We start from the raw sequence: 24,692 nt of genomic DNA, 5'->3' as shown, positions 1-24,692 counted from the left end.
TTCTTTTTTTTAAGCCAGTTGTAAAAGAATACATCGGTTACAAGCTAACGTGGATGGGAATGAGTAGCGCATGCACGCTATCAAAAGAATTTATGGCGATGATCTGAAAAGATAGCTGTAATGAATCTGACAAGCACTCAGTGTGCTGCTTAGTGGGGAAGGGGGCAGACAGTGACTCTGCCTCACAACCCACAGACAACAGGCGCCTCCTGCTGGTTGGTATAAAATTTGCAAAATTTGCTGTTCCTGTGCAGGAGAATCCTGGATCATGTTTAAACGTTCCTGACAGCAGGTTCTTCAGTATCCAACACGTGCAGTCAGAGAGTTCACCACGTCTGCCTGAATCTAACCTCCTACTGCTAGTACAGGTGCAGAGAACCTCCGATCTTCAAATTAATTTCAACACGCATGGAAAAACAAACTGCTTTTTAGTTTAGTTTATTTATTATAAGTCATAAGTAAAGCTTACATTAACACTGCAATGAAATTACCATGAAATTCCTCTAGTCGCCACAGTCCGACGCCTGTTCGGGTCAATGCAGCTAACCAGCACGTCTTTCAAACTGTGGGAGGAAACCGGATCACCTGGAGCAAACCCATGCAGACATGGGGAGAACGTGCAAACTCCACCTGAGTTGCTGGTGCTGTGAGGCAGTGGTGCTAACCACTATGCCACCGTGCTGCTTGTTCTGGTTTCTACTACATTCCAAGGCAAGACAATCTGATAGTTGAGCAGAATTGTCACCTCACCAGCTCCACACTACTATCTTTGGAGAATCATTAGAAATAAAAGTCATGCTCAATCATTGGAATTAAACACCACCAATCTTTAAAAGTGTCAAAGGCCGGGGTGTAATCAGCCCGGTTAGCATCAGCATTTGCCTTTAATGTGGCAAAATGTCCGTGGTACTTCACAGGAATGTTATCGCAAAATGTGTTCACTGAGTCACACAGAGCTAGGACAGATGACCAAAAACTTGGTCAAAGGGATAGGCTTTCATCAATGGCATCACTCGCTGAAAGGAAGCACGCAGGTACAGCAGGCAGTAAAGAAGGCAAATGGTATTTTGGCCTTCATAGCAAGAGGATTTGAGTATAGGGATAGGGATGTTTTGCTGCAATTGTATATGACATTGGTGATGCCACACCTGGAGTACTGTGTGCAGTTTTGGCATCCTTATCTGAGGAAGGATGACCTTGCTATAGAGGGAGTGCAGCAAAGGGTTACTAGGCTGATTCCTGGGATGGCAGATCTGTCATAAGAAGAGCAATGAAGGCAATTAGGATTATGTTCACTGGAGTTTAGAAGAGTGAGAGGGGATCTCATAGAAACTTATAAAATTCTAACAGGGTTAGACAGGGTAGATTCAAAAAGAACATTCCCAATGGTGGGGAGAATCCAGAACCAGGGGTCATAGTTTGAGGGTGAGGGGTAACCTTTTAGAACTGTGAGGAGAAATTTCTTCACCCAGAGGGTGGTGAACGTGTGGAATTCACTCACACAGAATGTAATTGAGCCCAAAACGTCATCTGATTTCAAAAAGAAACTAGATATAGCTCTTGGGACTAAAGGGGTCAAGGGATTTGGGGTGGGGGGGGGGCAGGAATCGGGATATTCAGTTTGTTGATCAGCCATGATCAAGATGAATGGTGGAGCAGGCTTGAAGGGCCAAAAAGCCTACTCCTGCTTCTAGTTTCTATGGTTTACAGCAGACAGAAAGTAAAGTGGGAATTCAGCAACTGAAGACCATGTTGCCAATGATGGAATGATGAACATCAGAAAGACCTCAATTGGAGGCGTGCTGAGGTCTTGGAAGGCTGTTGGATGGAAGTAAGTTACAGAAATAGGGAGAGGTGAGGCCATGAAGGCATCAAAACACAAGGATAAGAATTAAAAATAAAACCAGGCATTGTCGGAGAAGGAGCTAATAAAGATCAGCTAACACTGTGGGGGGTGACAGATGAACGAGACTTGATACAAGTGTTGTGACTGGAATGGGAGGAGCGTGTTTTCCAGTCCCTCTACTCCACAGGCTGAACTTTAAGTACAAATGTTTCATTCACGCCCTACAATGGCCAATTGTTTCCTTTCGCTATTGTTAGAACCAAAATAAAATAGAGTTGAACCAGACTTCTTTCATTAAATTCAGAATGATTGGTTTATTGTGAAACAAAACTTATTTTTCAAATTTTTGAATTTAACTCCAAATACACAACATATAATACTTAGGGGTGACGCAGTGGTTAGCACTGCTGTCTCACAGCACCAGGGATCTGGGTTCGATACCTGGCTTGGGTCATTGTCTGTGTGGAGTTTACACGTTCTCCCCGTGTCTGCGTGTGTTTCCTCCCACAGTCCAAAGATGTGCAAGTTAGGTTGATTGGCCGTGCTAAATTGCCCTTTAATGTCAGGGGATTAGCAGGGTAAATAGGTGAGGTTATGGAGATAGGGCTTGGGTGGGGTTCTGGTCAGTATAGACTTGATGGACCAAATGGCCTCTTTCTGCACTTTAGGGATTCTGCGACTTCCAAGTTTCTAGCAAGTATTAGATCATTCCAGAAAAATTAATCGCTGCAGGCACACCCTGTCCAGCCTATCCTGAAAAATTCTCATCATTAACATCATAAATAATTGGAGGGAACATAAAGGAGGAGGACAAAGGCTATGAGACACAAGACATGGATGGAAGGAATGGGTGGAGATTGTGGAGAACTATGGAGGCCATGATTTGAACACTTAACAAAAATCTTTTTTGATAGAAAAGGTATATATATGCAAAACATATCTATATATACATATATATATATCTATGTTCTATATACATATTTTAAAATTACATACTATACATGGAATCTAAATGTACATCTATGTGTGGATCTATGATGACATTTACATTAGCTTGGATGATAACACTGATTTCTATTGACATTATATTGTGTAACTCAATCTATTATGATGCCTTATCTCCTTGAATTCATAAAGTCTAATTACTATAAATAAACACTGTAGGAGATCAAAGTTCAATTGATGTTTGGTGAGTGAATATAGCAACTGGAGGTCACTTTAAATTTCTAACTCCATCCACCTATAGTTGGTTAAAATAAAACTTTAAAAAAATACTTTCGACACAAGCGCGTCAAATCAGTCAAAACGAGAGTCTATCAGTTAATGCCCCATTGTTAATTTTGTTCTCGCAATTCCTCTCCAGAAAATGCTGGTTTGTTGGATATGTTTTCATGTTTGCAGTGTACAGTTCCATCTGCAGTTCCTCACGTACAGAAATATTCATTAGGCTAATAAGTGGCAAGTACCAACACGTATTTACCCAGATAATTCCCCTGACACTAAGGGGCAATTTAGCATGACCAATCCACCTAACCCACACTGGACGGCACCGTGGCACACTGGTTAGCACTGCTACCTCACAGCACCAGGGACCCGGGTTCAATTCATGGCTTGGGCCACTGTCTGAGCGGAGTCTCCTGTGTCTGCATGCGTTTCCTCCAGTGTCCCCCCACAGTTGAAAAGACATGCTGGTTAGGTGCACTGACCTGAACATGCACCGGAATGTGGCAACTAGGGGAATTTCACAGCAACTTCATTGCGACGTTAATGTAAGCCTTACTTGTGACTAATAAATAAACTTTACATTCGTGCCCCTCAAGCGACAATTATCTCCAACAAGAGAGAGTGAGAGAGCATAAACACCTCCACTGTAATCTGATGAGACCCACACTGAGAGAACTGTGTACAGTTCAAGCCTCCTTATTTAAAAAGGAATATACTTGCATTGGAGACAGTTCAGAGAAGTTTCACAAGCTTGATTCCTAGGATGAAGAAAAGCTTGTGCAGGTTGGGCCTCTACTCCTGGAACTTAGATGAGAGAGATTAAGTCTGATTCAAATACAAGAGGGTCTTGATCAGGTAGATGCCAAGAGGGTGATTTGGAGGCGTTTTGGACCCCATATCTAAAGGAAGGATGTGCTGGCCTTGGAAAGAGTCCAGAGGAGGTCGACAAGAATGATCCCTGGAATGAAGAGCTTGTCGTATGAGGAATAGTTGAGGACTCTGGGTCTGTATTCGTTGGAGTTTAGAAGATGAGGGGGGATTTTATTGAAACTTACAGAATACCGCGAGACCTGGATAGAGTAGACGTGGAGAGGATGTTTCCACTAGTAGGAAAATCTAGAACCAGAGGGCACAACCTCAGGCTAAAGAGACGATCCTTTAAAACAGAGATGAGGAGGAATTTCTTCAGCCAGAGAGTGGTGAATCTGTGGAACTCTTTACTGCAGAAGGCTGTGGAGGCCAGGTCATTGGGTGTCTTTAAGACAGAGATACATAGGTTCTTGATTAATAAGAGGATTAGAGGTTATGGGAAAAGGCAGGTGAATGGGGATGAGAAAAAAAAAATCAGCCATGATTGAATGGTGGAGTAGACTTGATGGGCCGAGTGGCCTAATTCTGCTCCTCTGTCTTATGGTCTTATAGATACAGGATTATATGAGAGACTCAGAACAGACGCAGGAGAAATTTCACGTTGAATTAACGGTTAAGGTAGAAATTGTCACAGGTGAGGATTAGATTGGAGAGGTGGATGAAGGAAAAGGAAGGGATAAAAGAACACCACAGGCAAACATGATTGGAATCAGAATAAAATTTCTGTTATCTGGCACTTTATCAACCAGGATTCTAATGAGTTAGCAGCATCAGAAAGATCATTTTTCATGCTGACCGTTTTACGTTTTAAAAGAACAAGATTGTTTCAAAGAAACTGAAAGAGGAAATGTTCTTCACTGGAGATCATATCCAATAGATTTTTTTTGATTCATTTATTATTGTCACAGGTAGGCTTACATTAACACTGCAATGAAGTTACTGTGAAAATCCCCTCCACACTCCAGCGCCTGTTCGGGTACACTGGAGGGTAAATTCAGCATGGCCAATCAGTGGCAAAGTTGTTAGCGCAGCTGCCTCACAGCACCAGGAACCCATGTTCAATTTCAGCCTCGGATCACTGTCTGTGTGGAGTTTGTATATTCTCCCCATGTCCGCGTGGGTTTCCTCCAGGTGCTCCGATTTCCTCCCACTCTCCAAAGATGTGTGGTTTAGGTTGATTGGCCATGCTAAATTGCCCCTAGTGTCAGGGGGATTAGTTAGGGTAAATATTTTGCGTTATGGGAATAGGGGGCTTTGGTGGTATTGTGGTCAGTACAGACTCGATGGGCTGAATGGCTTCCTTCTGCACTGTCAGGATTTTATTCTATTCAATTCACCTAACCAGCACGTCTTTCAGACCGTGGGAGGAAACTGTAGCAGCCAGAGGAAACCCACGCAGACACGGGGAGAACATGCAAACTCCACACAGAGAGTGACACAAGCTGGGAACTGAACGCAGGTCCCTGGCACTGTGAGGCAGCAGTATTAACCACTGTGCTGCCTTGGGCTGTGTGGAGAGTAACCAGGTGCCGAGGTCCTGGTCAATTAAATAATAACAGATATAATACTTACTAATATGAGTCCTGATATGAGAGAGGACGTCCCTGTTAATGCCACATAGAACTTCGGAGTCAATGTGTTCAGAAATGCAGTTACTAAAAGGAAGAGAAATTATTCACAGGTAAACAAGGAAAACAAACTGGACAGCAACACAAGCATAAGAGAAAATCAAAGGAAACAGACTTGAAGCATTTTTGGTCATTGCTTTTCAAAAAAACTAGATGAGGTCAAAATCCACTCCAAGCAGATGAAACAAAATAATTTTCTCATTCATTCTACCTGCCAGTTATTAAGCTCATCTCCAATACTCTGTGGCTGGTTATCTGTAGCTGCCATGGCTCAGCGGGTAGCATTCTCACCTTGGAGTCGGGAGTTGTGTGCACACAGCCTGCTCCAAGATTTGAGCACATAGAACATAGAACATAGAACACTACAGCACAAACAGGCCCTTCGGCCCACAAGTTGCGCCGATCACATCATCACCTACCAACCTACAGACCTATCTATAACCCTCATGATGTATGATGACCCTTAGTGCTGTGCCAAGGGACTGCTGCACTGTCAGAGGCGCCAACCCTCTAACGAAATATGAATCTACCTGTTCAGCTTGATGCTGATGGATCCCACAGCACTATCGACAAACCTGTCGGTGATATCTCTATACGCTGGCCAACTTCCGTCCCTCAAGAATTGCAGAAACGGATCAACAGATCAGTTATCATCTGAAGCTTGCTATGCACAAACTGGGTGCTAGATTTAGACATTACAACAATTGGAATAGTTGAGAGCTTTTTCCCAGGGCAGAAATGACAATTATAAGGGGGCACAACTTCAAAATGGGGGGGATGGGGCAGGGGGGGAAATATGCACAGAGGAAATTTTTTTACACAGAGGTTTGTGGGGAGCTGGAATGCACTGTCAAGTGAGGTGATTGAGGCAGTCACATTAACCACATTTATGACTCATCTTGATTTTAGGCACGTGAACAAATGGGGAATAGAGGGATATGAGCGGTTGGTTCAGATAGGTAAACATGATTGCTGCTATCTTGGAAGGCCCCAGGGCCTGTTCCTGTGCTGTACTGGTCTGCGTTCTATGACTGCAATCCAGATGTAATACTCTGGTTGTGAAGCACTTTGGGATGTCCAGTGGACGTCAAAGGCACAAGTTGGTTCTAAATTCTCATTCAAGTCAAAACAAACCCAAGTATGGTCCTCAGAGCGGCTCAACAACAGCGGAGCACCAGGAGGTGGCAGCAGAGGGCCTTCAACTGCTGATTCAAAGTATAAAACTCTGCTCAATAATTCCAGGGGTCTGCAATTCTTTGCAAATATCCATGATTAATAGAAGAACATCAATGTATGAAATACTGTTTCAGTGTACATATGGTTAACTGAGGTTTGGTAAATACTTCAAATAAGTTACTCAACTCAATCCTCACCCCAGTGACACAGGGATTAGCACTGCTGCCTCACAGTGCCAGGGATCCAGGGTTCGATTCCCGGTTTGGGTCACTGTCTGTGTGGAGTCTGCACGTTCTCCCCGTGTCTGCGTGGGTTTCTTCTGCGTGCTCGGTTTCCTCCCACAGTCTGCAAGACGTGGTTAGATGCATTGGCCGTGCTAAAGTCTCTCTGTGTACCTGAACAGTCAACTCAGGGATGTTCACAGTGCAGCGTTAATGTAAGCCTACTTGTGACACTAATAAGTAAATAAATAAAAGCAGGCTCCAGATCTCAAGCATCAGATGATAAGCGATCTGTTGATCTGTTTCTACAATTCTTGAGGGACAGATGTTGGCCAGCGTATAGAGATATCACCGACAGGTTTGTGAATCGTGCTGTGGGATCCAACTGCATCAAGTTGAATAGGATAGAATTTTGAGAGAAAGAAAATTTTGTTTTACTTGACAGCCTTTCGCACCCTCAGGACTTCCCCACTGCTTTGCAGCTAATGGAGGACATTTGAAGTTTTGCGACTGTTGTAAGAAAGACAGCAAGCTCACACAAAGACCCAATGGTCATATAATCTGTTTGTCCTGATGTTGGTTGAGAAATGAATGTTGGGAAGGAAAAGGAGGAGAATTCAACCCTATTCTTGTTCAAAATAGGGTTTTTACATCCTCCTGTATGAGTCAGGTCGGGCTTGATCCAAACAACAATGCTTGTAACAGCGTAGCACTCTCCCAATACCGCACTCAGAGTAAAAACAGAAAATGCTGGAAAAACTCATCAGATCTGGCAGTATCTGTGGAGAGAGAAACAGAGCTAACGTTTTGAATCTGTGTGACTCTTCCTCAGTCATATGTACTCAGGACATTAATCCTATTTCTCTCTCCGGAGATGCTGCCAGACCTGCTGAGTTTTTCCCGCATTTTCTTTTTATAAGAACATAAGAAATAGGAGCAGGAGTATGCCATCTAGCCCCTCGAGCCTGCCCCGCCATTCAATGAGATCATGGCTGATCTGTCATGGCTCAGTTCCACATTCCCACCCTCTCCCCATAACCCTTAGTCCCCTTGCCTATCAAGAACCCATCAACCCGCATCTTAAATATATTTAGAGAAGCAGCCTCCACCACATCAACGGGCAGAGAATTCCAGAGATTCACCACCCATTGAGTGAAGAAGTTCCTCCTCAACTCCGTTCTAAACCACCCCCCCTTTATCTTGAGGCTATGCCCTCTAGTCCTACTGTCCCTTCTGAGCGGGAAGTGCCTCTCCACCTCTATCCTAACCATCCCATTCATCATCTTATATGTCTCAATGAGATCTCCCCTCATTCTTCTAAATTCTAACGAGTACAAGCCTAGTTTATTCAGCCTCTCCTCATAGTTCAACCCCCTCAACTCCGGTATCAGCCTAGTAAACCTCCTCTGCACTCCCTCCAAGGCCAAAATATCCTTGCGTAAGTGCGGCGACCAAAACTGCACACAGTACTGCAGCTGCGGCCTCACCAGTGCCCTATACAGCTGCAGCAAGACCTCCCTACTTTTATATTCAATCCCCCTCGCTATGAAGGCCAGCATCCCATTCGCCTTCCTGACCACTTGCTGCACCTGCAGGCTGGGTTTTTGCGACTCATGCACAAGGACCCCGAGGTCCCTCTGGACCGTCGCATGCTGCAGTTTTTCGCCATGTAAGTAATAATCCTTCCTACCATTATTCCTACCAAAGAGGACAACTTCACATTTGCCAACATTAAATTCCATTTGCCATTTCCTGGCCCATTCGCCCAGCCTATCTAGATCCTTCTGCAGACTCTCCACGCCCTCCACACAATTTGCCGTTCCACCAATCTTGGTGTCATCAGCAAATTTTGACACCATACACTCGGTTCCCTCCTCCAGATCATCTATATAAATGGTAAATAGCTGAGGCCCCAGCACCGACCCCTGGGGCACTCCACTAGTCACCAACCGCCAATCCGAATAGCACCCATTGACCCCCACTCTCTGCCTCCTATTTGACAGCCAATCCCCTATCCACGCTAACACCCTACCCCCAACTCCATGCCCCCTGACCTTCTGTAATAACCTCTTGTGTCTCAGGTTTCCAGCATCTACCTGCACTATTTCACAATCAAAGTCTGAAGTCTACGCCCGCTATCATCACAGGTGGGCGTACAGTGCATTTCAAGATTCATATTGAAATGACTGCACTTTAATGTTGTGCAACAGTATAAATTTGTCCACCCACATTTCTCGCACCATTTCCAGCACCAAAGACAGAGCAGCACCCACTATTCTAAACTCTATGTTATGCTGCGACAGACTTATCCCCACCAGTACTGTACTACAGTGTTATACAGTGACAGACCCATCCATCCCCACCAGTACTGTACCACAGCATTATAGTGACAGACCCATCCCCACCAGGACCGTACCACAGTGTTATACAGCGACAGACCCATCCCCACCTGTACTGTACCACAGCGTTATACAGTGACAGACCCATCCCCACCTGTACTGTACCACAGTGTTATACAGTGACAGACCCATCCCCACCAGTACTGTACCCCAGTGTTATACAGTGACAGACCTGTCCCCACCAGTACTGTACCCCAGTGTTATACAGTGACAGACCCATCCCTACCAGTACTGTACCCCAGTGTTACACAGTGGCAGACCCGTACTGTACTCTCCTGTTTTATATTGACAGCACTGTACCCCAAGACATCCAAAAACCTGGACAGGCAACAAAATTTGACCAAGACTTTAGGGAGAACTTCCCTGCCTGTCTACAAGTAGGGGCCATGGAATTTATATATTATCTCAAAAGGAGGGACAGGACCCGGCTTAATTACTCATCCAAACAACACCCAGCACCCACAGGGCAGCACTCTCTCAGTACTGGAGTACCAGCCTAGATAATACATAATTCTCTGGATTCCAGTTCAAACACGTGACTTTCCAGCTCAGAGGCAATAGTGTTACTCACTGAGTCATCATTATATGGTGTGTACTGATCTGTCACTGTGCTGGGAGTGTTGGGATTAAGCTGGAGGTGAACTAAAGAGTAATAGAGTAGAACTGGTTAATAGAAAGTTGAAACATATTGAAGTAATATTTTTCCTTTTACAGCAGTGATACAAACATCAATAAGGTGAGTGGAATTCCCATACAGTAATAGTCTAACACAGATCAAATATAATGTCACGTCCTTATGAATTAAATATATTAGAAATCTCTCATTCTGTGTTTCTTTATCTATTTCTCAGTGTACGCTTATCACAGGAGTTGCCTATGTAAACATGTCACACCGCAGTTACACCCTTCTACCAGTAATAACACTATAGTATCAGACTTGCATCTCCCAACTCAGAGGAGCTCCTATACTTCAACCAAATTTAGCTTTCAACATTCTGATCACTGTCTGACCACTCAACAAAAAATATTTTAAAAACTCAAATAATACATTAAAATAAGTGCTGATTGTATTAGCTTCAAACCTGTCAATGCACCCTAGAAAAACAACCTCTAAGACAGCTTCACCTGGAGCATATAGTTGGTGTCAAACCCATGAATGTAGCACCACAGAAGGAAGTTTGAAGTATGGGAAGACAGATCACAATACTGAATTCAGGGTGGAACTATAAACAAGAAATGCTGATCAGGAACTGCAAATAACCGGATTTCGCAGTGTCTGGTTTTCTCTAAACAACATTCCCCTATCCAAGTGCCGATCACTCCCTTCGGGTCGCTGGCCGATCGTCAAACAGTCTGGAGTATGTTAAGAGTGTCAACACTCCATTAATACAAATGAGTTTATTCCCTTCAAATTATGTATTGTGGAAACGTTGATGAAATCCAGGGCAGCAAACGTCTTTGAGAGGCCGTTTATTTATGTGCTTAAGGTTTTATTTTGCGGCAAAGTAGAAACTGGCGGAGCAGAAAAGGCAGAGACAAAAAAAAAGGCCATTGGTTTTCTACAACCATCAACAATGGACACACTGGACAACCAACTGTTTTACAGTTTTGGAAAGGTTTTACACCAGCTGGACGCTCATGTTTTGATCCCCATCTTAAGAATGACCCAATCACAGAGAACGTGAGAACATTAGAAATAGGAGCAGGAGAAGGCCATTTGGCCCCTCGAGCCTGGACAGCCATTCAACAAGATGAAGGCTGGTCCTCTACCTCAATTTCACTTTGAAACCCAATCCCCTTGATTCTCTTAGAATCCAAAGATTTAGCAACTTCAGCCATTAATATATCCAATGATAAAGTATCTATAGTCTTCTGAGATGAATAATTCCAACTGAAAGGTTTCAGCCCAGACCACCAGGTATAAAGGTACAAATTACTTCAATTAAGGAATGAGAAAGGGAGTGAAAGCGTTAACTGGTTACCCACCATCAACTACTTGGGCGGGTTCCTTTTTCTATCAAACTGCAGTCCAATGGCCACCTTCTCCATACATCTACTTTTGGAAGGATTCTGAACAAACAGCCCAATAATACTGTGTGAAAGGTAAACTGTTTATTTAGAAAGTGGGTGTGAAATGGATATGGTTAGCAATGAACAAGCAAGAACACTAAGAACGGCCCTTGAACCCGCTCCAATCAAAAACAGAGTTGAACATCGATATTAACTCCACTTTGCCGCCCAATTCCCATATAATTTAATTTTCTAGTGCCCAAAAATGTATCGATCTCAGTGGATGAGTATATTCAAGACAGTATTCACAATCATCTAAAGTAGAGAACTGGAATAACCCAGAAGAAGTTTCACAACACCTGGTTAAAGTCCAACAGGTGTGTTTGGTAGCATGAGCTTTTGGAGTGCTGCTCCTTCATCAAGTGAGTGGAATGACTCAAGTAACATTCGTGCCACGTGCGCCTGGTCTTGCCCATCAGCAACAAGAGACAATCTAACCATTCCCCCCTGACATTCAATGGCATTACCATTGCTGACTCCCCCACAATCAACGTTCTGGGGGTTATCACTGACCTGAACCAGCCACGTAAATACTGTGGCCACATACATGAGCCAGAGGGTGGGAATTCTGTGGCAAGAAACTCATTTCCTGACTCCCCAAAACCTGATCACCACCTACAACACACAATTCAGGAATGTGATGGAATACTCTCCATCTCCCTGGATGACTGCAGCTCCACCAACATGTAAGAAGCTCAATATTATCCAGGACAAAGCAACCCACTTGATTGGCAGCCCATCCACTACCTTCAGTATTCACTCCCTCCACCGACGTACAGCACGAAGTGTAACCCATTTACAATATGCAGCACACCAACTTACTAAGGTTTCTTCAACAGCCCCTTCCAAAAACGCAACCTCTACCACCTAGAACACCAAGGGCAACAGACAGAGAGGAGTGCTACAATCTGCAGGTTCCCCTCCAAGCCACTCGCCATCCTGACTGGATCAAAATCTTGGAACTCCCTTCCTAACAGCACTGTGGGTGTACCTATACCACATGGACTGCAACAATTCAAGAAGGAAGTTCGCCACCACCTTCTCAAAGGCAATTAGGTATGGGCAATAAACGCTGGCCTAGTCAGCAATGCCCACATTCCGTGAAAGAATCTTAAAAACGTCTCACAGCCCTCAGTGAAAAAATGTCTCCTCAACTCGGTCCTCAGTAGCTGACCCTGATCCTGAGATGATGCCTTAGTTTTAGACACCCCAGCCAAGAGAAACATCTTCGCACCATCTATCCACCCTGTTAAGCCCTGCAAGTATTTAACACATTTCAACACAATCACCTCTCATTCTTCTCAACTTGGGAGAATATAAGATCAATCTCTTGTTGCAAGACAACCTCACTACAGAGAGCAAACGAGTAAACCCCTCCAAGTCTATCCTAACTTTGTTGAGAAAACTAAAACTGCACGCAGTACAAGATATCATCTCAATACACAAATGCATGCTGTATATCTACAGCTATGAGTTTTACCACATATGCCTTCAATTCCATGGATTTGTCAGCTTTTAACTCCTTTAGATTTTTGGTGTACAATTTCTTTACAATATTAATTACATTTAAATCCCTCACTCACATTCAATCTTTAATTTTCTACTATTTCCTGATGTTCATGAACACTTCTTCTGTGAAGACAAATACAAAAGATTTAGAGTGCCTACCATTTCTTTATTCCCTATTGCAAGTGTTCTCGTCTCTGCCACCAAGGACCCTTCTGTTTACTTTCGCAAATTACTTCAATTTCACATGGTGACACAGCATGCCAGAGAACCAGGTTCGATTCCAGCCTCGGGTCACTGTGAGGCGTTTGCACATTCTCCTTTTTTTGAGTGGGTTTCCTCTGGGTGCTACTGTTTCCTCCCACAGTCCAAAGATGTGCTGGTAAGATGGATTGGCCATGGCAAATTGCCTCTTAGTGTCCAAAGATGGGTAGGTTAGGGGGATTAGTGGATCAGTGAGGTAAATACGTGGGGCTACGGGGATAGGGCCCAGGTAAGATGCTCCTTTGGAGAACCGGTGCAGACGTGATGGACCAAATGGCTTTCTTCTGCACTGAGGGGATTCTACGGCATTCTTTAAAAAAACTGTGCAAACACAGTAAAAACTGTGTAAACACAGTAAGAAGTCTCACAACACCAGGTTAAAGTCCAACAGGTTTATTTGGTAGCACAAGCCACTTGCTTTCGGATCGCTGCCCCTTTGTCAGGTGAGTGGAAGTTCTACTCACAAACAGGGCATATAAAGATACAAACTCAATCTACAAAATAATGACTGGAATGCGAGTCTTTACAGGAAATCAAGTCTTAAAGGTACATACAATGTGAGTGGAGAGAGCATTAAGCACAGGTTAAAGAGATGTGTATTGTCTCCAGGCAGGACAGTTAATGAAATTTTGCAAGTCCAGGCAAGTCGTGGGGGTTACAGATAGTGTGACATGAACCCAAGATCCTGGTTGAGGCCATCCTCATGTGTGCGGAACTTGGCTATCAGTCTCTGCTCAGCGACTCTGCGCTGTCGTGCGTCGTGAAGGTTAATTCGTATCTTTGTAGTTCTACATTGCAATCACTCTTCCTTAAAGGATCTTCAATTCTGAAGATACAAATTAACCCGGCCTTGGAGAACATCTACCCAAAGATCAGAGGCCAAACGCTCGTGGCCGTGAAATGTTCCCCAACAGGAAGAGAACACTCTTGCCTGGTGATCGTCGAGCGGTGTTCATTCACCCATTGTCGTATATTTAAGACCACACAACGTAGGAGCAGTAGGAGGAGGCCATTAGCCCATCGAGTTTGCTCTACCATTCAATGAGATCATGACTGATCTGGAATAAACCTCAATTCCATTTTCTGTCTTATCCCCATATTCCTTGCTAATTTACTCTCATTCTATTTTCTTGCTCTGTTTCTGTCACCTTTTGTTGTTATTAAATATTCACAATCTTCAGGCTTACCATTCATTTTAGCACTATAAGCCTTTTTTTAAATATATTACAATATTAGCTAGTCATGTTTGCACCACCTTTCCAGTAATGATTTCATAACTCAAGGAACACATGTGCTTTGAAACTTTTGGGGCCTGAACTTTCTCAGAGTGGAAATTACTGTTGGATTGCCACTCCAATCCCCATCTGTTACCTGAAATTCTGACTCACCTGAATTTCCAATAAAGGCCAGATCAGAATAGGGCAGCATGCTTCTGAGGCCTAGTGTTGAAGGGCAGCTCTGTCGAAAGGATGCCACATGCACTTTTTATACTGGACTAGTTGGATGGGTGGAGGGTTCAGGCCTGGCAAGGGGAGTGAGAGTCCTGCAGTGAGTTGGTGTGAACCTGTGCCAACAGTAGTCATGATGTGGAGATGCCGGCGTTGGACTGGGGTAAACACAGTAAAAAGTCTCACAACACCAGGTTAAAGTCCAACAGGTTTATTTGGTAGTAAATGCCACCAGCTTTCAAGGTTTGCCCCTTTGTCAGGTGAGTGGGAGTTCTGATCATAGATGGAGCATAGAAGGTGCCTTTTTATGCTCTTGTTTGTGATCAGAACTCCCGCTCACCTGACAAAGGGCAAACCCCGAAAGCTAGTGGTGTTTACTACCAAATAAACCTGTTAGACTTTAACCTGGTGTTGAGAGACTTCCTAGGGTTTGAACCTGTGCAACAGGGGAAGTTTGTACTTCTGGGCGGTTGCTGTGCAAACCTTACCTGGGAACTTTCGAAGGAGATTTCCTCAGCGCATCTTTGGGGTAAACTCCCCAGTATAAGCTCAGACATTCCCATCCATCATTTATTTGATAGTTCCACTGTTATATCTAATCTATCTTAGGAAAGTTGGCCTTCTTACTTCCATAAAAGAAATTACTACAGGAATCTGAAACAAAAACAGAAAATGCTGCAAAATCTCAGCAGGTCTGACAGTTTCTGTGAAGAGAGAACAAGAGCTATCATTTTGAGTCAGGGTGACTGTTCGTCAAGTGTCATACTTCCATGATTGGTTTTGTTAAATGACTTGACTTAACTGCATCACTCTCAAACTAATCATAAATGCTATATTACAATCACTCTTCCTTAAAGGATCTTCAACTATGAAGATGTGAATTAACCAGGTCTCATTACACAACACTAGATCTAAAATAGCTTGTTCTTTAGTTCGTTCTCAACATTTCATTCTAGAAAACTGTTTCAGCTGCATTCCACAAACACATCCTCTAAAGCTACTTTGGTTTGCTCAGCCTAATTTAGCGACACTGTGAACATTGCATCATCCTTGCTACGTGTTCCCATAACTTCCTAATTTATGTGCTATCATATTGTTTATTATCACAGTACCTACAAGCTGCTCCCATTGTTTCCAATATTTTGTTATTTCTTAGTTCCATCTGTACTGATTCTACATCCAGATTAAGTTCCTTTCTCACTATTGCCTTAATCACATCCTTTACCAGCCCCTACTCAATTTACCTACTATTTTGAAAAGTCAATTATCCTGGAATATTTATTTCTACACCTTGTATTAACATCTCAGTAATGGTTAAAAGATCAAATCAACTTATCTCTACTGTATTATATCTTGCTCTGAAAGTTTATATTTAATATGTTGGCTGATCGGCCTTAATTTAGCAGCTGTATTTGTCGTGCAAGTCTCTTGGCAAAGGTTGCACTTCCAATGATTCACCCACTGCAGAACTTGCCAAACCAACTAAAGGAGACCTCAGGTTCATTCACTACTTTATTGAGATTATTCCAAGTCTGATGTCAGCATCCCTCATTAAGAGGGGGGAGGCCAGGTACAGCGCCTGATCTGAATAAGTATTTGGGTGTTTGCTCACTAGATGGTAACTCACCACCCTCCAAGTCAGAAGATTGCTAGTTCAAGTTACAATCCAGGGACTTGAGCACAAAAATCAAGGCAGTCATTCCAAGTACTGCTGAAGGAGTTCTTCACTGTCTTTCTGATGAGATTTTTAGCTAATGTCCTGTCTCCTCAGTTGGGCATTATTTTGAGGACTTCAGTGCCATTATCCTGGCCAATATTTACCCTTCAGCCAGCCAGCACTACAAAACAGCTCATCTGGTTATTATCAAATTGCTGTTTTGTGATCCCGTCATGCACAAATCTGTGAGGTTTGTTACATTACAACAATGAATACACTTTAAAAATACATAACACGCTTTGAGAAGTCCTGAGGCCTCAGTAAAACTGTCCTATGTCCTTGCTAAAGTAAGCCAGTCAATTCTGGGCAGAATATTCAACTTGTGACCTGAACAATGATTTATATCAGTTTATTACAGATTTGGTTTTGTCCCCTGTGCTCCGTCTTAATAAATTTAAGATCCCATTAGCTTCATCAACGTGGCATCCCAATTCTAAAGACTGACGTGAACGTTTTTTTTAAGTGAGCGTAGTATATTGTATTCTGTTTGAAGTTCGCCTTTTAGTTCAGTCCACTTTTGGCACGCATGTACCTACAAATTCAAATGTCATCCTAACCCAGTCAGGACTGGATTCAATTTATTCTATCGCCAAGACACTCCAGGTCTTGTGATACACCTTTGCATAATTGTGCTCCATTTTAACATATCTCCACTGCTGATTCAATTTCCAATGGAGTTTCTTTATGACTTAACTATGATATCTGGAAACATACTAGTGGCCTGCTGAATTACCCAGGCAGTGTTCATTTCAGTCTGCAGTTATTGCTATGGTATAAATCTACATGGTACCGGCTATAAAAGAATTCAGTACTGCAAGGTACTGCTATATGTACAATACTTTGTAATAGTATTATTACAGCCTACAGCAGGGCAGAAAGAAAATAACTTAGCGCCACCAACAATCTTGGAAAGTCCCAAAGCATCACAGAACCTCAGAGGTCCTTTTCAACTGTTTTCATTAATAATATTGCAAGAGAAGTTCATACCTTCCTGACTAAGCCTGGAAATTATTGCAAAATCTTGCATAGAATTAATTAACATTTTACAACACGGAATTCAACAGGTCTATGCCGATGACTCACATGAGCTAACCAATTCTATCTTTAAAAGTGACCACCAGCCTCCAGTGTTATCTACACAAACACACTTACTGCACAACAACCTGCTCCAACAGAAAAGGAACTGCTAATTCACTTGGGAGATCACCCTGATTTGTATTACTGCAGTGGCCTTTAAATTTCTGTTTGGGGAATTCCCCACAAATACTGAGACATTCCCAGGGATCCTGTGCCCTGGTCTGCAGAAGGCAGTATTAAGCCTGCCAAAGAAAAACGGTGTTTACACATTACATTTTGACCGTATGTCCTTTTCAGAGTTGAAAAGTGCCATACTTCCAAGGACCAAACTCCAGTGGCAGACCCAGGTAGTTTGGTGTAAGACTAAATGACGATTGTGAGGGGCAAGTTATCGTGTCGTGACAGGCTTCTCAGCTAAGCACCATCCTGTTTTATCCCAGGGTGGAACAGTCAATTACTAGGGGACATAGCTTTAAGATGCAAGGAGCAAGTTTAAAGGAGATGTACGGAGCAAGTTTTTTTTTAACACTGAGGGTGGTGGTTGCCTGGAACTCGCTATCGGGGGAGGTAGCAGAAGCGGCTACGATCGTGAATTTTGAGGGGCGTCTGGATAAACACATGAATGGGATGGGAATAAAGGGATTCGGTCCCCGGAAGGGTAGGGGGTTTTAGTTCACTCGGGTAGCATGATCGGTGCAGGCTTAGAGGGTCGAATGGCCTTTTCCTGTGCTGTAATTTTCTTTGTTCTTTATATACATAAGCTTGGCACCAATACTGGCAGATTTACACCCTTCGTAAATTAAAGGCCTGGCACACCATATTGCTAAGATATTTAACTAAAGTTAAAGTTCATCTGTTGGTGTTACAAATAGGCTTACATTAATACAACAATGAAGTTACTGTGAAAATCCCCTGGTTGCCATACTCTGGTGGATATAGAGACAGAATTTAGCATGGCCAATGCATCTAACCAGCATGCCCGTAACTTCCGCTGCCACAATATGTTAGAGGACTCCCAATTGGAGAAAATCACACATGCAAAGTCCATTGCATGTACAACACATCTTGTTAGTTAAATCTTAAAAAAAAACATTCTTTTTCTCTTGCTCCTAGCCCAATCTTTCTTTCCCTTTATAGGCTTCTCATTCAGCCCCTCTGACTCACCCTCTTTTTCCATCATTCCTCTTGTTTCTTTATCAACCCTTAAATCCTATCAGGAGATAGAATTATGGAGCCCCCTTCCCAGATGCCCTATTCCCCACTCAGACTTCCAGCAAGCTACCACACAAATTACAATCAAGTTGCAGGAAATTCTCCACCAAATTCTACTCCATTTTAGTTGAAACTAAATTGTGGGAGTAGCTTAAGAGAGCTTTAAACTCATGAACTGACATTAGGGAGTTGTTCTTCACCCCAGAAGAGTCAATATTTGGGATGAATTGCCTGGTACAGTAATGGAGGGAAGAACAGTGAAACATTTAAAAACACAATTGACATACAATTGAATTTCTGGGTGGTTGAATTGATGGGCCAGAGTATGTTCCTCATCTCTAAATGCCCTGTGGCTTAAACACCACAGAAATTTCAGACTGGTTTGACTTTTACCATCTTTTGATTGCATGATATGGGATAATGGAGTTGTTGACGATTAAGAAAAATCTATTACATTATGCTGATAATAGGATTGTATGATGCAAAATAATTTATTCAATTAACCAATGCTATTTTCCTATGTGACAAACACTCCTTTAATCCTCAGATATGAATACCAATCAGTCCCTTTGCCAACCTTCTTGAATGATAGCTCCCATTGTCAGCCTCTAACAGCCCTCTTTCCCTAATCACAAACCTGCTCTCATTTTACATATTGAACTGTGATCAATTCTCTTGTGAACCTTTTCCTCATATAATCTTACAGTGCAGGTGGTGGCCACTTGGCCCATTATAACTGTGCCATCTCTTTGAAAGCTGTCCACTACTCCTTTCCAGAGCCCTGTGTATGTTTCCCATTCAAGTATTCACCCAATCTCCCCTTTTGTAAATTAGTGTTCAATCAGGTAAAGCATTTCAGATCATAACAATCATCTCAGAAAAGTTATCTTCATTCCTTGTTCCTCATGAAATTCACTGTCCAATCATTCTGTATGACAGCTATGGCTCATTTATTAACATCCACGCTTCAGAGTTAGATGGTTCTGGTTCAAGTCCCACTCCAGAACTTGAGCACAAAACAAATCAAGGTTGACACTCTACTGCAATCCTATGGAAGTGCAGCACTATCAAAGACTGCCTTCTTTCAAATGAGAAGACAGACCAAGATCCTTCTTTCTCAGGTGAGCCCACGGCCCTATTTTGAAGAAGAGCAAGGGAGTTGTCCAGTCTTGGCCAATATTCATCCCTCAATCAACATTGCCAAAAAAGATTATCCTGTTGTTATCAAATTGCTGTTTGTGGGAGCTTGCTGTATGCAGATTTGCTGCCAGTTTCCTACATTACAGAAGTGACTACACTTTCACATAATTATTTGGCTGCAAAATGCTGAGATGTCTGGAGATCATGAAAGGTGCTTCTATGAATGCAAGTCTTTCTTTATCAGTCCCTATACTGTTCCAATTCCACTACACAAATTTTGTGTTGAAGACAAGACCATTGCACTGACTCTCCCAAAACCCAGCAGACTATATGATTCAACCCTGCAGTTTGTTGAATATTGCTGACAAAGAATGGCTACAGCTTCTGTCTACCCAACAGTCACCACAATCAAAAACATCCTTGTGTAGAATTCTGAGGCATTTTGATTACGCTATTAAAAATGTGCTTTTGTTAGAAAGAAAGACTCACATTTATATTACTCCTTTGATATCAAGACATCCCAATGCAGTCTATGAAGTACTTTTGAAATGTAAGCGCTGTTTTATAATGCAGGAAAGGCACTCGTCAATTTGCAGACAGTAAGCTATCAAAAACTTCAATATGTTGACGACCAAATAATCTGTCAACATAATGTTAATTGAAGGATAATGGTAGACAATGCCATGAGGAGAACTCCACTGCATTTGTGTGAATCCATCTGAGACCGTTTCGGTTCACTGGACTGTGCAGTGCTCTCTCAGTTGCTGAGTGTCAGCCTAGATTTGGCGCTCAAGTCTTTGGAGTGGGGCTTGAACCCCACTCAAGACAAGAGTGCTGCCCAGTGAGCGATGGCTGATGCAAACTCATCCTTTCTTGCCATTTATAAACTATTATTTTCCCAGTAATCATTACAGATCATCGCTCAATAAATTTGGAAAGATTCTTACCTCCATGTTCTTGAACTTACATACACACACCATGGAGTTAGTCAAGCAATTTAATTTGTTTTAAAACATCAGTGACTCACAAAGCCATTGTGTGTGGTGACAGTGACAATATAAATGTATACATAAATAATTGCTTACGCAAGAATAAGCAGCAGCAGTAAACTAATCTTGGAGTGCAGATGGCTGTTATCAATGCTCAAGATTTCCTGGCGCAGAATGTGTTGTTGTCTCTTCTCTACAATGAGATTTTGATTCAATAACTGTTACTGAGTATCTCTCTATTACGGCGAGTATAAAATTCTAGCTTGAAGTCAAACTCACCATTCAATCAAACACTATTAAAACACATGAGGTGTGGAGATCACTGGTGCTCAGGAACTTGTTTTACTTTAGTGCAAAGTGCAGTAGATCGGCAACACAGGATTGCTGAACACAGAAAACAAAGGTCCTGATCATCTTTTTCATTTTCCCTGCGCTTGGTGAAATTTTACAAGCAGAAACGCAAGTGAGAGCAAGCCAGGGTGAGCGGTAGTGGAGTGGGGGATGTGGGCGAGTGCCTCATTCACCCATGACAAGAAAAATCCTAACCTGTAGGCATTCATGTCATTGGATATTTATCCTCTGCAATGGAATCTCTTCATGTGAAACACCAATCAGTGCCACCTGATTAACATGAATGCAATGCTACTGATGTCCATCATAAGCTTTCCATTTCCTGATGAAAAAGTGTGCCGATTCAGAAATTAAAACTTTAACCTAGTCCTGACAAATGGTTAGGGTCATTTTTCTGATCAACACTGTGGGAAATGGGCTCACGTACTCACACTGGAAAACATGACAAAAGGAAAGCCTAGCAGTCAGTCCCCTCTACCCAATTATTACAAGCAGACACTGAAAAGGCAGCTTTGTGACACAAGAGAGTTATTGTGACATTGCAGCAGTTACCGCAACATATGCACAAAATCAAGAATATGCCAAGGGCTGCTATAAAGCCTCAAAACTTCATAAACCAAAACGGGTGGACATGTTCAAGAGTGCTAAGAGTGCAAGTGACTTGTGATCTGCTGGCAGCAGAGATGTCTGACAGTGTCCACAAAAATGACAGTTTTGATCTTTGTTTAAACTGCCATTTGCAGGCAGATTTTCTGTGCACTGTTTTGATAGAATCATAAAATATTACACTGCAGAAAGGCAATATCTGACTCATAACACTTCTGAAAAACTATCCAATTAGTCCCAAACTACTGGCCTTTCCCTATATCTGTAAAATTTCCCCCTTGACAATTTACCCAACTCCCCAAAATTCCACAATTGAATCAGCTTCCACCAGACTCTCAAGTGGTGTGTAACAGATCAAAACTCACTATCTGTTTCATCATGTTTCCTCTGGTTCCATGGCCATACCTTAAATTTGTAACCTCTGGTTACTGTTTTGGCGCCAGACACCCTTCCTTATTAAATCTCACCTCAACTTCCTTTGCTCCATGGAAAACCTCAGATTCGCCACAAAACTGAAGGCTTACATTTCAGGCACAACAGTCCAAGGACAGCAAGCACACAGCTGCATCCACAAATATAAATAGCTTTTTCCAGTGGTAACTGAATCCCACTTTTCCATGCCTACCAAGACAAAGCTTTCCCAGGACACACATCTTACCTTCAAATTCCTGTCCCCCTCTAGTTTCTGCCCCAATTCTCTTACCAACTTTCTGCTTTCTCAACAGCGTTCCTACTGATTTTGATTTGATTTATTATTGGCATATGTATTAACATACAGTGAAAAGTATTGTTTCTCAGGCGCTATACAGACATAACACACCGTTCATAGAGAAGGAAACAAGACTGCAGAATGTAGTGTTACAGTCATAGCTAGGGCATAGAGAAAGATCAACTTAATGCAAGGTAGGTCCATTCAAAAGTCTGACAGCAGCAAGGAAGAAGCTATTCTTGAGTCAGTTGGTACATGACCTCAGATTTTTGTATCTTTTCCCCAACGGAAGAAGGTGGAAGAGAGAATGTCCGGGATGTATGAGGTCCTCAATTAGGCTGGAATACTCGAACATTCCTTCTTGGCACCCATAATAGCTGACATTGTAAATGGTTCCCACTCTGTGGGTACCAACCTTCTCTTATTGGAAACCACCATCCTTGTCACCCTCCTCAAAAACCTACCCTTGGGTCTCTCTGTCCTTCCGAAGTACCAACCCTGCTAAAATTTCCAAAGGCTTTCAATGTGTCCTCACCTCCCAGATGTGTGCTTTAGCAGCCCGTTAACTCCCAATTTGGGCTTCTCGGGTTTCCTGTTAAAGGCACTACACATGCATGCTGCTTTTAAAGTCAACAAGCATTCAAAAAAGAAAACTAGCTTATGAATTCAAGCCCGGGTGAAGGACATTCCCCCAAACATTGTTTTCTTCCCCCTTTCAGGTAGTGATATATTGACACCTGTGCACAACCAGCACTTTATAATTTTTATTCTTTCATCTGTTATTTCGATGAGAATTTCTAAATCAGTAGCAGATCTCAAAACCATGAAAACCCTCACACAGCTTAACTGAACGTCAATAGTCTGAAATGTGTCTACTGTGAAACCAAAAGCCAAAAATACAGGTCTGAGAAATCTACAACATTGTACAGGCACTAGTACAGTTTCCCCAGCAAACAATTTATTGTGCGCATGTCCCTGCTGTCTCAAGCTGCACCCTTTTACTACCTTCTCCTAATATACTGAATAGAAAAACTATGAGGCAGAATGGGAAAGTTTAAAATTCTACACTTGTGGAAATGCAGCAAGATAAACCAAGCTATGCAAACCTGCACCCTGAGCTACAGTTAAAACTGGTCATGGTGCAGGGTAAACCTCCATCCTCCCCAGTATAGCTCACCTTCCAAGCTCAAAACAGCAGCATTGACTCCACCACTGTAATATTTCCAAATTCTTATGAAAGAGTGCCAAGACAGTACAAGATGGAGGTAATTTTGCTCTAGGATACATCCTATGAAGTTAAGCTTACCTTAATGTTGACAGTGGAGGTCGGAAACCTCAACAACCAATGGGCCAAGGAGCTTATGCACGTGCGCAGACCCATTTACTTCCCACGTAAACATGTCACACTAACCACACGCTCTCCAGCCCTGGAAGAGGTGCTACAATGCCACTACTTGTATACAGATGTACAAGTAGTGGGATTGCACCTATAACAACAATAAGTTTACATAGATCGTTCCCACAAATGGAGACCCAAGAACTTATTATAGAAATATAAGGACCAGCCTCCCACTGACTCTGTCTACACTACCTGCTGCCTCGGCAAAGCAACCAGCATAATTAAGGACCCCACATACCCTAGACATTCTCTCTTCCGTCGGGAAAAACATACCAAACGATTCAAGAACAGCTTCTTCTCTGCTACTGTCAGACTTTTGAATGGACCTCCTTGCATTAAGCTGATCTTTCTCTACATCATAGCTATGACTGTAACACTATGTTCTGCACTCTCACATTTCCTTCTCTATGAATGGTATGCATTGTCTGTACAGCATGTGAGAAACAATATTTTTTACTGTATGTTAATGTATGTGACATTAATAAATCAAATCAAATCAGACAGAATCTACAACTTTAAAATAGGAACATTTGTGCGTAGGTCTGATTATTCCCATCTTTTAACCCTGTTTCACCTAAATCTCCTGATCTTAAAGTAGAGTTTATTTATTTATCACAAGTAGCCTTACATTAACACTGCAATGAAGTTACTGCGAAAATCCCCCCGTCGCCACACGCCAGCATTTGTTCAGGTACACGGAGAGAGAATTCAGCATGACCAATGTATCTAACCTGCACATTTTTTGGACTGTGGGAGGAAACCGGAGCACCCAGAGGAAGCCCGCGCAGACTCAGGGGGAGGACATGCAGACTTCGCACAGTCAGTGATCCAAGCCGGAAA

The 24,692-nt window shown here is 42.6% G+C and overlaps 1 protein-coding gene across 3 annotated transcripts in view; it reads right to left on the bottom strand.

The window, feature by feature from the left end:
- LOC145356811 (suppressor of tumorigenicity 7 protein homolog) overlaps window positions 1-24,692 on the bottom strand; it is a 167,978-nt gene that overhangs the window by 121,123 nt on the left and 22,163 nt on the right. For all 3 annotated transcript variants that reach the window (XM_080209705.1, XM_080209704.1, XM_080209706.1), the window contains exon 2: window positions 5,513-5,595. In XM_080209705.1, the coding sequence (XP_080065831.1) occupies window positions 5,513-5,595 (83 nt within the window). The remainder of the gene's footprint in view (window positions 1-5,512; window positions 5,596-24,692) is intronic.

Source organism: Carcharhinus amblyrhynchos, chromosome 22 (genome assembly GCF_965287045.1).
Source record: "Carcharhinus amblyrhynchos chromosome 22, sCarAmb.v2.hapA, whole genome shotgun sequence".
In the NCBI taxonomy this organism is placed as follows: domain Eukaryota; kingdom Metazoa; phylum Chordata; class Chondrichthyes; order Carcharhiniformes; family Carcharhinidae; genus Carcharhinus; species Carcharhinus amblyrhynchos.
The sequence above is the reverse complement of the archived record's forward strand: the minus strand, read 5'-3'. Positions and strand labels throughout refer to the sequence as shown.